We start from the raw sequence: 14,604 nt of genomic DNA on the forward strand, positions 1-14,604 counted from the left end.
AGTTTCGTAATTGCAGAAGTGTTTAACCATTGAATTTTCTGAGGCTTTGCTATATGAAATCAGACCTAGGTATGTGATTACGCATATAAGCGTTCCTCAATTCGTGCAGGTTTTGTCGTTGAAGTTGACTTGAATTTAGGAAACTAAAGCAGAAAACAACAAAATCAATTCGACACCAAATTTGAAGACAAACAGTCGAGCTTAACGCGTTGTGAAGTGTGCCCGGCTTAAGTCAGTCATTGACGAACGGCGCAGTGTTGTGGTTGTGTATCGCAAAAATTTTTATGCAACTTAAAGATATACCAAAAAATCACAATTTTCAAGTATAAAGCTTTAGTTTCTTCTCGATAAAAATTTTAAAAATAATTCAAAAAGAAAAAACTGTGTTGTTGCCTTTTTGCGATAATAAAATTCCGCTTTATCGACTGTGTTAGATAAATTTTTGTTGTTGACAGCTTCGAAACCGGTCGGGCACATTATCAGATGCGCACTGCACTTCCGCGTGCAATTTCCTTACTGCAAATTGTTGCAAGCTGCAGAAATGAAAGCAAAAGTTGTTGCTGCAACAATAAAAGTCGCAACAGCGAAGCGGCAATGTGGCAATGTGGCAGAAATGAAATTGTGAGAAAAGTCAGACGCGTATGCAATTTCCCAAGTTGGGCGCGATGCACCGCGGCTGCGAATTTGTGTTGCTCATACGCAGTGTGCGGTAACGTACGATGAGCAAAAGCGCGTGCAATGGAATTGTTAGAAAAATATGTGACACAATTGTTGTGCTCGTACACAAGTCGGAGACGTGACGCTACGAAATGTTGCAGACATTTGGCTCGCACATACTGACGTGCACTCATATTTTTTTTGCTAAAGCGTTGCAAAACACTTTTCCTATGCATTTTCCTTACTGCCACAAAAATATAAAGTGAAGATAATATAATAGAAACAATTCCAAACGAATAGTCAGATAATAGCAAGAAAACCATTGCACGGCATTAGTCTTCCAATGCAATTACAATTATTTGACACACACACTTCAATTTCTTCGCAACACATATCGAGTGCATTTTATGCAACATAAGGCTTTTTCGCAAAAAGACACATTGCGGCAAGTAGTCGTTACTTGGCTGTGAAACCGCTATTATAGGGCATCTCACCCTCATGACTGGATCGCTAAGTTCAATGGTAGACAGCAAAAGAAATGCAGTCGCACACGTACCAGTAAACCCATTCAAAGACCCACAATGTGCCGACCAAAGAGACAGTCAGACAAAACAGGCCAGACAGTCAGGCGTATGCTTATGCTTATGTAGGAAGTGCCAACGAATGTATAGCGAGCCAAATACTTTTTATAGAGTCTTATTTCGCTTGATTTAGTCGCTTTAAGTTGCTTTGAGTTGCTTTCAGTTGCTTTGTGTAGTCTTGCAATCGCATTTGTGGCAACATTTCTCTTCTATGCAGGTTACGCCACTCAGTTGGCCAGTGAAAACGAAAGTAAACATATTGAAATTTTTCGCAATTTCAGAAACGGGTGCTTACGGGGAAGTGCATAATAGCATTTGCATTTTTTTATTGAAAACAGAAAAAAATCAAATAATATTAAAAATTTGAAAAATTATATGTAAATCAATTATATAAAAATAACAAGTGAAATTTGAAAAAAACTGTTTGTGGTTCTAAATAAACAACAAGAAATTCGAAAAATTCAGAAATTCGAGAAATTTAAAATAAAAATGATTGAGCACGAAATTATACAGTAAGTATCTGCACTAATTTCAGAATTTTTATTATATATCAGCAAGCATTTACCGCATTTACCGCACTTAACGTACTCACCTATTCAGAATTTCATTCACCACATTTGAGTTAATTTGTGCTTTTCAATACCATTGGTTGAACTCTAGTTCAATAGATCTGAACTTATCAATTGAACAACTTTGCTATTCAAAGCACTGACCTAGAGCAATTAAAACGATAAAAATAATAGTTCTGCAAATGTATTATTATTTAGATAGAACTATTAAAATCAAAATCAAAAAAACATTTTCTGTGATTTTGTTATATGTCACAAATTAAGATGAAGAGTCAAGAAGAGTTATTGTCATATAACCATAAATAACTTTGAAAGTTTTCAGTTCTTTAATTCTAGATTAGTTAATATTTTCTAACGATGTTCTAAATTTCATGTCTTCTTTAAAATGAATTTCAATTAAAATGGAAATTCCAACAACTTGTGATCCACTTACACCGAAAAGATCATTGTGATATAACTATAAATAACTTTGAAATTTTCAGTTCTTTAGTTCTAGATTAGTTAATATTTTCTAAAGATATTCTAAATTTTATGTCTTCTTTAATTAAAATGAAAATTCCAACAACTTGAGATCCACTTACACCGAAAAGATCGCATATATTATTTTTTGACTATGGATTAGTTAACCATTTTTAACCAATATTCTAAAGTTTCTGTCTTCTTTGGTTTTGATATGTATTATTGGTTAAAATGGAAATTCCAAGAAGTTGAGATATATTTAAACTGAATAGTTAGTTCATTATGGTGTTACCATTCCTTTGTTATACCCTTCTTTGATTGCAGATCAGTTCAAGACTTCCTTCCGATATCTAACTGTTTTTGTGTTCTTATTTTGGTGTTTATGTTGTTATATGCTATACCACACCATCTTGTTCATTTATAGAGTTTCCAACAAATTAAGATCCACTAAATAGATTATTATGATATCACCATTAATAATTTTCACATGCTTCCGTACTTTGATAAGAGATCAGTGCAATAATTTCAAAAGATGTTGTAAAAGTGTATGACTTTTGTAATTTGTAATTTTGATAAATACCGTAGATCATGACAGCATTGGTTAGTACCAACGCTTGGATTTACTTACACAAAAAAATTTTTTGTGTTATTATCATAAATAACTGTCACATATTTCAGATCTATGATAAAAGATTATATGAATATTTTTTTACTATGTTACAAATATCACATATTAAAATGACGATTCCAAAATTTAAGATCCACCTATATCAAATAGGTAGACCATTGTGATACTAACATAAATGACTCTGACACATATTTCAATTTTTAAATATTTTCTACTGATGTGTAGTGTAGAAAAGTGGAGAGAGATACTATACTACACGATTATATGGGAATCTTTGTGAAGCAAGTGTCTTTATTGTAATTCTAAGTGAGGTGTTTTCTGTAAGATAAGCTTTGTACTCTACTACAGGTAGAGTGGTGACTCTAGCTTATTAAGAGGTGATCTGATAAGTGATCTGTTAATGTAAATGACAGTGACTATGTTAATGATAATGGTGTGATTCTTTTGATTAAATATTTTTATGCATGACTAAATACATTCAAAGAATAAAATTATATGTTTAAGATTTGAACTATTATTTATTTATATTAATTATATTTTTAAGATCCATTATGAACTAAACATATATCTAACACTCAAATAATTTATTTCACCACATATTTATACGTTTAAATAGTCAAGCATTTTCCTCAATGCTATATTGTTTTTGGAACCCCTTTCTATTTCCAAGAATTGTTTCTCATGCATATACTCATTTGTATATAGATATATTAATAATACTATATTGTTATATATACTCTATATTACTATATTTTTACCAATTTATTCCCGATTTATTCAGTTCGACTCTGGAAATCACGCTCTTAACTGGCGTCGCCAACTATTTTAACCTACTTACTTATTTTTAAGTTGACAATAGATATTAATATCATGGAAGAAGAGGGAAGAATGTTTATGATATAAAATATATATCTATTTAGCATTATCTATTTAGATAGTTACCTAACGTGTAACAAACTACTATGCATATTCTCTGTGACTGTCACCAAAACAAATTAAGAGCTCTTCTCTAGATTTAGTTCTGGACTTTGTTCACAAAACTTTAAAGGGCTTTGTGTAATCAATACTGAAATTGCTACAATATGTCTCTTCTCGCCGTAGTACCGGCTACTGGGCGATTTCACGTGAAAGCTTTAATAAATAATAAAATGTGTAATAAATATTTATTAACCCACAACTAGCTTAGTTTTCTTGAGAGCAAAATTTAAAAATTTGAAAGTTTTTAATACTTATAAACTAGCTTACTGTAGTTTCAATTTCATGGCTCTTTCATTTGGTATTTTGGAAATGTCATTTTGCGATCCAAATTATGTTTGAGGCTTTCCGATAAAATGTTTACCAAGTGTTTGTACATAGTTTTGCAATGTGTGCCTTATGTACAAATATATCTTCATGCCGAAATACTTCTATTCGAATATTTGAATAAAAACCTAAAGTTTTGGACTGTTCAATAAGAAATTTAACCTTCGTGCAAAAAGCACTGCAATTTGAGCCTGAGTTCAATCTTTAATTTTGATTTGTTCCATCGCAAAACGAGTCCATCTTTACCTAAAACTGGCACTGCTTCACGTCTGCTGTGAATATTAATTTCGCATATCTAAGACGTGAATTTATGGAATATTAATGAACGACGTCGCGGCGTCTAATTTAAACACAACACTCAACATCGAAAGACCCATGTAGCTTAAAATAAAGCCTATAAAGCTTTAAAATTATTCTTTCAAAATATTTTTTTTTGTTTTTTGGTTTAATTTTATAATTGGAAGTACTCGTTTTTTTAATGCACACAAGTTCGCACAATTGAAATCAAAAGTGCTGCTTCAGAGTGAAAATAAATATTTGCGAATAATTAGCACCTGTGGACCCATTCGCTTTGCTTTGGCTCATACTGCTGTTATCGAAGCAGCCCAGCTACGAGGGCTACTTAATGTGATAATTCGACAATTTGAATTTGCACTGTAAAGTGCAAAGGCCGATTTTGTTGTTGCACATTCGGATTTCGAAACATTTTTGCAAACTGCAAATTGTTAATAATAATTTATCCACACCAAAATTCTATCTAAGTTCATGTTTCGAAAGTATCTGCAGCTGAAAGTGTTTGTTTTTAATATTGAAATTTCAAATGAAAATATTTGTGTAATTATTTAGATACATTTAAGAGGAGTTCATTGAGTTATGTCTGAGCGTTATGATATGCACTGATGTCAGCGATGAAAGGACAGGCATTTCGAATTCGATTTCGGAGTGCCCACATAGGTATTAATTTTGAAACAAATGTTGACATGTTTTATTAAATAAGTATATAGATACATTTGAAAAATGTAAGTAACGCTCTTTAATTTAAATACGTAAATCAGCCTTAACTAAATACTGATATAACCCTCTATCTAACCTTTTACTTTTACTTTTACTTTTAAATTCTATAAAAATTTTTGTTATTAGTTATTTGCTTGCAAAAAAAATTCCTTTTTTTATTGTATTGTATTAGTATGTATTTAATATCCAATAATACTCATATTTAGTAACAACAACAACAAATTCAGATAAAGAAAACAATTTGCCTCACTAACAGCAGGTTAGATTCAGTTAAGATTGTGCGTGTTAAGACAAGTATCAATATTTCTATTTGGAGATATCTATTGCCCATTCCGATACAGGAAGCAGTCAGCTGTTCTAAGCATTATTTTTTTTATAACTCCGTATGCTATCCTTTTTAAACCATTTGGTCTTCCAGATGATGTTATAAAAGTCCTATAAGTCTACCTTAACCACCCCTGCCAGGCTGCTGAGGAAACAATCTTCTAGACAACGAAGTTCGTTTTTTCGCCTGTAGTCATGGAAAAAGATATAAAAAGTGATTCTTGGATTCCAAAACTTCATCATGGCAGCTTTTGCTCAGTTCATTTGTCGAAATGCGACATGTCTTTATCGATAGGTGTAAAAGCCCTCCAATTAGTGCAATTAGTGAATTATAAGTTTGGTGCAGCTTTAAAGATTTCTAAATTTTTTCCTATTTTATGTAGGTAATAGAGCTAAAGTGACCTCACAGTCTATCCCGATTAATCAACAAGCCATTCGTTCCCGCAATGGTGAATTTATCTATACTCATAAATAGTTCGTATAGTTTGTGTCTTAGGCATCGTTTATGTTTATGTCTTATTTATATAAATAATGAAGTTCATTCTGGGTAGCTCATGTAATCCTAAACCGACTAAACCTTGTGATGCTCCATATTTGATAGTTAGGCTCAGAAATTCATTAGAATCCCCTAACATTCTGCGTATAATTGTCTTCGTTTCAGCCTAAGTGTCTACAAACGTAATGGTGTTAGAAGATCGAGTTGCGGTTTTTTTATATTAGAAGATACATTTTCTACAAATGCATCAATAAGATTTTATTGATCACAATTTATTTTTAAATAGCCCAAAATACTTTTTTATAACCCACTGAGTGATAAAAACTTTGTGGTATTTCTTTAATCAGCCGACTTTCCAGCTAACTAAACTGAACTTATATCTATCTTTATTGGGAGTTAATTACTTGAGAACGCTCTTTAGCATGATATTCTTTAGCATGATTTTATTTTTTTGAAATCCAATGCTTACGAATCCTTTATGATTTCCATATAGATATTGATCATTAGTCTAGATATCAGTACTCACAGCAAAACCTATTACTAAATAATTTAGCAATATTCTCTAGAAGCGAATGTACTACCCAAGTTATAACAAATCAACACAAAATAAATTATAGTTCTTGTTCTATATATTAAGACGTAAAAAAATCAATGAGCTCATTAATTCTAGCAAAATATCTCGATCCGGTTTTTTTTTACGAGGGTCACTATTTAAATTTTGTGCCTTGGTAAGACTGACTGTTGTCAAGTGTCATCTGACGTTTCCATACTAAAGTTTAGCATTATTAAACATAACTTACCTTATTATTTTTTGTCAAAAGAGCATTATTTGTATTATTTACAGTGATTTCTAGAGTGCCCGCGAAAAAATGGAATTAACACGAGAAAATTTTCGTGCGATGATTTATTACGCACGATGACTTTCAACGTGAATTATCAAGAAAAGTACATCGATCAACTTACTTCCACATTTGGCGATGAAGCTCCATCCTTTGCCATTGCGAAATGCCTGTACAATGATTTTAATTGTGGCCGCAGTTCGCTCACAGATGAAATTTGTGAAGATCGTCCAAAATCAGTTGTTTAGTTGTTAAGCCAGAAGACATGGATGCTGTGCAAAAACTGATAATGCAAGATCGTTATGCGATATACTGTGAAATTGAGGGAACCCTAAGCATTATTTTCACCAGCTTATATAAAATATTGAATTATCATTTAGCTGTGCAACAGGTGACGAATCATGGATATATGCGCCTAAACTGAAACATAAACTGCAGTCGACTATATAGGTGTTTCAAGACAAACCAAACCCTACAAAAGTTCGAAGCACTTTGAAACAAATGGTCGTTTGTTTTCTCGGGAAAACTGGTCATGTGGCAACAGTACCATTACCATTAAAAGAATGTTAAACAATCAATTCCAACAAGCACCGTCAGATCATTCTCCATCTCCATCAAGACAATGCGAATGCTCACACATCTCATCTAACAACAACTAACAACGAACATTCACAAAATCGAATTGATGGGTCATCCACTGTACCATTCTGATTTGGCACCCAATGACTTCTTCTTGTTCCCGAACGTCGAACGTAAAGAATAAATTGCTTGGACAACGATTTTCGTCGGCGGATGAAGCTGTTGTTGCATTGAAAAACCATATTTTAGAGATGTCTGAAGAAGATTGGAAAAAATTCAATTCTACATTTGGCAATAGACGGCAATTTTTTAACCATTGAAAATATATGTCTAATATATGTTGGAAAATAATGCTTATATTACCAGTATTTATAAACAACTTCGTGGATTGCTTTATGTATGCGTTAAGTGTATTTAACATTGCTTCCAGATGAATCGACGTCTCTAATCGAGATCTCATCTTATGAATTAACAAATTATAGTAAGAAATAATAGGAATGTAATAAAACAAATGTCCTCAACCATCTGTTTGTCTGTCCGTCCTACCGTGTGCAAAATTATTTATTTGCATCACAATACAGTACTAGATTATTTGCAATATAGTTTTAGCTCTAGTACTCATAGTTGTTTTATAAACAATAGTTTTGGACAATTATAATAGGACAATTTACAAGACTCGTAAGAGATATTTATATGTTTGCTTCTGAATGTTATTTCCTCAATATACCAAAGTCATGTCAGATGCTCATATAACAATTGAAATACAAATTGATTTATATAATCTCTCATTAAAAGGGCTATTATGTCAATGTAGGTTTATAATAAAAGTCTTTGAACCTTAAAAAAAATTACCGCAATAACAAGATTTACTTGATTAATATTAAGTCGAGATTCAAATTTCCCGGATACGCTAATTTGACTTTGATTTCAAGTAGAGTCAGCTATTTTGGACAATTTCTTCATCTCCGCTTTATGCCAATGAAGCTAAAGTTTTAAGATATCTAGGCAGTGTCGGAGCTAGACCAACTCTGGACGTCGGCGACATTAGAATTGCGAGGCCCCCTTTATAATCCAGTTGTAAAAGTAAATGAGTTACATCCACTAATATGACAAAGCATGACTGAAAGTTTTATTGCTAATCAAATTAAAATAACACAAATTAAAATAAATGAATTTTCCTACTTTTAGCTTCACTCAATTTTTCATAATTTGCGCCAGCTGCTATTTTCGCTTCAGTTTATAGAATTTCGAATGGAGATAGTCTCTCTTGAATCATTATTGTACGTCTAGTACGTCTTAATCAATTTTAAATTTGAGGAACTTCTTTCCGTGGAAGCTATACTGACTGGAAGTGTGAACATGAATCTGGTTACTATATAAACATTCGGAAATATTTCGAATATTGTTAATGCCATTATCAAACCAAATTGTTCAAAATATTTATTAAGTGCTTAGAATCCACAGTCAGTAACTTTTTGCGAGGCCCCTATGGGCGCGAAACGTTAATATTTCAAATAAACACATTGCAGAACCTATAATATCATTAGAACATATATGTTAATAGTACACACAATGTATTTATTTTCGAATAATTGAAATGATACGCACGCGGTATAATTAATCTCAAGACAAACAGTCAATGATAATTACTACACAGCTTTATTAAATCATTTCCAATAATATTTCAAAGAGAAAACATCTCTCTGTTTGATCGGAAAAGAAAAGAATGATTTGCTATCAAGAAAATACCATACATGAGCGCAATTACCACTGCAAAGATATATTAATTTCTATAGAAATTGCTTCCACATCAAGCTTAATTCCCAGATCAAATTCAGTGCGACAATTTCCCATGCTCAGATTTAAAGAAACCGTTATCGAAAATCTAACAGGTACTGAAGGATCTTAAATTATGACTTTGCAAAACTGAGAACTTGCTCTTTGTAGCTTTTATGCGAAAGACAACAATGACACCTCAAAGCACATGCTGGAAATTTGCAGGGTATTGGTACATAAACGGAAGAAATATATAAGAGGATATCTTATACAGAATGAAAAAACAAGACTTGACAGAGTAGGTTCAGTACCACTATTTATCGAAAAAATCTCACTTAGAGAAATACTCTGAATCCATGAAGGGAGCACAATATATATCTAACTCGATGTGCTAAATCGTTCAACTTAATTAACTTGACTAAATAATAATAACAATAATAGTTAAAAGTAATTGTTTGAAAAGTATTAAAAATATAAATAATAAAAAGTATGTATATTGAACTGAAGGAAAAACAGTAAAGAAAAATTAAAAAACTTACTTTAACGTATTTTTTTGTCTAATTGTCTAAGTTCCATTCATAATTTATGTATATAATAATCTTGTATATTTCTTAATTATTCTAAAATCTTATTATTTAATCAAGTAATTAATAAATGATCAAATTTTTTTCATTTGCTAATAAATTTTTTAAAGGTACTGAGATACTCGTATTTTCTCAAATCGCACACTCACACAAAAGTCTATTTGTACAAGGGTATCTCTTTGAAAACATCAATTACAACCAATAAAATGTACAACAGAACCTGTCCAAAATATTGATTGACTTAATTATATGAACAAAATCTGTTTATTGTTAATTTGTAATCAGTTCAGAGAACTTTAAGGTGACCTTCAATTAAATTGCATAGATAAAATCCGCCATAAAAACAACCGAATTGCACTCAGTGCGATTCCAACTCGACTCACCTCATACCAGTTGAATTCAAATTGATTCTAAGATAATGTGCAGATACGAATCATTTGAAATGTGTGAGTTGAAATTCTCCGAATATGTCTATAAATTGGCAAAAGAGTATATTTCTAATGCATGTGCATATAAATATATATTTAACGGCTTAAAATACACACGCATTTATATAGACTTATAAATATACTATAGAAAATTTTCATTTCTTTTTCTATTCGTAACTACAAATATACTCTATTGTTGATGATGATGTGTTTCTGGCCTCCAGGATGAAACAGAGGCTATCTGTATTATAACTTTGACTCTGTTATAGGAGTATGTTATGATTTGTGGATATAGTATCTTCACTCGCGTTCTATTGTTCACGTCCAAATCATGGCGATTTACCGTGAGCTACCAGGATGCCGAGAACCTTGTGCTTTCCACCACAATATTTATTGGGTAAAATCATCGATACTTTTAGAGCCCTATTTATCTTTTCGCCTTTCTTCGGTAACTTTAATTTAACTAATTCTATCCACAAATGAATATAGAATATTCTTTATGGCCACAAGTTGCTTTAGATTCGACATAGATACTGATTCATGAAAATCAGTATATATATTTGATAAAAATAAACCAATTCCCACAATCATTTCAAGCATTATGTTATATGCTTTATTGCAGCTAGTTAAAAATTATTTCCATATATATCATATTCTATAATGCAAATTGATTCATTCAATCGTGATATGAATTCACACGATCATCGTTCGCGTTGTAACTTCAGTACACAGGCCCATAAAGTATTCGAACGCTTCCACAAAATTTTGACCACAAAATTATTAAGGATGGATTCACTTTTTGTTAAAATTTCAAATAATTGCATTTGGGCAAGGCAATCCAATGGTGATCCAAATTAGCTGTAGACACCCAAAAGAATATATAACTTGCTTCCTTCAAAAAAGAATTTTTTTTATTACAATATCAGTAAACTTTAGTTATAGATAGATATATATATTTTAAACGGATTGGGAACTTGTCACCACGTCACTGCATCCTTTGAGAATTGTTGGACACACCCACTTTAGTTCCATAGATGAGTAGCAGATAAGAACGTCATTATGTCCTTTGGAGAAATGTTGCCTAGTTCCGTTACAAGTGGATAGGCAGTTGAAAAGTAGCAAAAACTAAATCTGGCGAAACTATCACAGTGACACAGAATGTATTCTGCTGTTTCCTCTTCTTCGCAACAAAATCTGCAGCTATCGTCTCCTGTAATACTACTTTAGTTATAAAACCCATCATGTTCAATATTGTTCAATAATAAAGTACGTAAACATGGCTTGGAAAGTTTTCATTTCAACAAGATAATGTCACATATCGACTTGCTGACAAAACTGTCTGACTACATGCAAATTTTTATCCAACGCTTTTATTAAGAAGTTTTCTTTTATCAAAACATAATAAATACTTCAAATATTATTCAATTCGATTAAATTATTTCAAATTAAAAATAACGAACATTTCTCATTATTTTTTAGTACCAGCAATGTATCTAAACGTATATTCAATATAGTTCAAGATCTGGCCGAGTTTTTACTGCTCTTTATCAAAATTCTAATGGAACTTATTTATTCTGCCGTGGATAAAATATTTCCAAAAAATTTTAAGGATATATGCAATGAAGTGGTTTTGGTAAGTTAAATTCCTATCCCAATAAAAGTGTTATTATAGACATGTAAAGATTTATTTCTTCTCATTTTTAGATTACAGGTACGGGGCATGGAATTGGGCGTGAACTAGCATTACATTATACTGCTTTTGGCAGCACAGTTATCTGTGTCGATATAAATCAGAAAAACAATGAGGAGACTGTTAATAAAGCAAAACGGCTCTCCAAAGGTGCGGTGCATAGTTATACGTGAGTTTCGAAATCTTTGCAGCTATTTTTATTTTATTACTTATACGAAAACTAATAAAAATATTTTAAACAGCTGTGATGTTTCAAATCGAGACGATGTGCTGGCACTTGCCAATAAAGTAAAGACCGATATTGGTCCTATAACCGTACTAGTTAATAATGTAGGCATAATGCCCACACATCCGTTAGATAAGCATACACCAGAGGAAATACGACGCGTCTTCGATATTAATGTGTTTTCACAATTTTGGACACTGGAGGCATTTTTACCCCAAATGAAAGAAGAAAGCCGTGGTCATATTATTTGCATGTCATCAATTGCAGGTGTAGTTGGGTTAGCTAATTTAGTACCATATTGTGCAACAAAATTTGCTGTGCGTGGCATGATGGAAGCACTACATGAAGAACTTCGCGACGGACCGTATAAGAATCTTGTAATTTGATAAAACACCAATGGAAATCGATTTATTTTTGAATTGCTTACACTATGTTTTATCATTACAGATTAAAACTACAACGATTTACCCATATATGACAAATACCGGTCTCTGTAAGAGGCCAAAAGTCAAGTTTCCATCAGTGCTGGGTTTATTGGATCCGAAAGAAGTAGCTAAACATATTATTGACGCACATAGAATGAATGTCTTGGAAACCACAATTCCGACGAGGTGACATAGCGAATATAAGAATACATATTTATTCAATTAAATTATTCAATTTTTCTGTTCTAAGTTTACTGCATATTAATAATTGGAGCCGCTTGCTTCCAAGCAATTGTGGAATAATGCTGAAGGACTTCATTGACAGCGGCGTTGAGTCGGATTTATAGAAAATTATTGAATTAGTTTCTTTTAATTATTTTTTTTGGTATTTTTTTATTAAATATTAATAGCGGTTTAATATTTTATTATATTAACGTGGACTTATATGTTATAGAAAAGGCTTATTTTTAAAAATGCTCGATAATATTTACATTAAGCACAATGAAGTTATGCAAATATATTTTATCTATTAATAAAGTATTATTGTGTTTTAAAAGTAAACTCAATCATTTTGATTTCAAAAGAAACTCTATAGCCCATTATTACTATTGAAAAAAAGTTGCTATATGGTGGTAATCACGAATATTTTAAAACAGGTATGTGTAATTGAACCATCTATTGGCAATTACATAAAATGGGAAGGTTAACTACCCCTAGTAGGTATATACCTAATTTGTAATCATGTAATTTTTACCTTTAAAATAGTGCATTTGTAAATGAAAGGTAAGTATTTTCTGTCAAAATCCCTGTAACGCAATTCTGAAGGACATCCCGATCGACGATTTATAAGACTTTTTCGATGTGTGAAATCAATGCATCGAATCAGAATGCAAAAAAAAGCATCTTCCACATCTTAATTTAATAATAAAATTGTGTACTATCTCTGGATTGTAAACTCAAAGAAAATCTTTACAAATATGAATTAATAAATTAACACTTAAATATTTATACAATTGTACAATTGTTAAATACATTCGTTAATCGAAATATCACAAATGTATATATGATCAAAAAGGTGGAATGTTTTGTATTACTGCAAACCTATGCTAAACGTATGTATATTAAAATTGTAATGAAACTGAAGTTCATACGTAATGATAATATTCATTTTATATTTATATCAATTAGACAAATAAATTCTGTAAATATAGTGCTACAACTTAACTCTTGTATGCTTTCAAGTTACAAAAATTATTAATATACTTCAGGTAAAATTTAACACAGTTGTAAGTTTTGAATTTGAAGAGAAGTATTCTATTTATCCGATAAGTAATATATGCCGTGCTTATAGTATTACCGCACTAACACAAAAATGGAATTATTTTAAATAGTTTATTTATAAAAAACAAAGGAAATTAAGTTTGATTTAATTTAATTTAAATATGTCATCTATAATTTCTAAGAATCACGAGCTCACCTCCATGAACATAGCACGGTTTCATATTTTATACAATATCAGTCGAATATTATACGCAGTTGCCAACATATCTGCATGCTCCTCATCCATTTATTTGTTTACAATACCACATCGATGTCTTAAGTATCACTATCCAGGCCATGCTGAATAAAAGAGAAGCACTTCTCACATAAAGTAAAGTAATAAATAGTTGTTTTAATATTTTATCATTTATATTTATAAATACATATGTATTTATATATATATATATTAATATTTCATATATATAAACTATTTTATATATTCTGCTGTTTAAGGAGTATGTAGAAAAATTAAAAGCTACATATTAATAACTAGTATTAAAAAACATAGTATAAAACAAATTTAATTATTATTTTTGACTTGTATTTTAAAGTACAAATAATAAAAGTTATTAATTAATATTTTTTTAAATAATCACTTTTACGGTCCTTGATCAAGAGATTAATTTTATATAATATTCAGTTGCACACTTTTAATATATGTATATATATGAAATAAAATAATAAAATAATTATTATTTCTACTAAAA

At 31.0% G+C, this 14,604-nt stretch overlaps 1 protein-coding gene across 1 annotated transcript; it reads left to right on the plus strand.

The window, feature by feature from the left end:
- The first annotated feature begins 1,727 nt into the window (after positions 1–1,727).
- LOC119689072 (short-chain dehydrogenase/reductase family 16C member 6) lies at positions 1,728–13,084 on the plus strand. The gene is made up of 6 exons (XM_038103818.1): positions 1,728–1,750; positions 11,716–11,869; positions 11,941–12,095; positions 12,169–12,529; positions 12,600–12,763; positions 12,828–13,084. The coding sequence occupies exons 1-6, from the start codon at positions 1,728–1,730 to the stop codon at positions 12,922–12,924; spliced, it is 954 nt and encodes a 317-aa protein (XP_037959746.1). The 3' UTR covers positions 12,925–13,084.
- Positions 13,085–14,604: the final 1,520 nt, after the last annotated feature.

Source organism: Teleopsis dalmanni, chromosome X (assembly GCF_002237135.1).
Source record: "Teleopsis dalmanni isolate 2A chromosome X, ASM223713v2, whole genome shotgun sequence".
In the NCBI taxonomy this organism is placed as follows: domain Eukaryota; kingdom Metazoa; phylum Arthropoda; class Insecta; order Diptera; family Diopsidae; genus Teleopsis; species Teleopsis dalmanni.

Excerpts from the sequence above, each read along its gene's own strand:
- LOC119689072 (XM_038103818.1), top strand. The coding sequence starts at position 1,728 with ATGATTGAGCACGAAATTATACA. Across the intron at positions 11,870-11,940 it reads TATGCAATGAAGTGGTTTTG|ATTACAGGTACGGGGCATGG; the intron begins GTAAGTTAAATT and ends TCTCATTTTTAG. Across the intron at positions 12,530-12,599 it reads ACGGACCGTATAAGAATCTT|ATTAAAACTACAACGATTTA; the intron begins GTAATTTGATAA and ends TTATCATTACAG.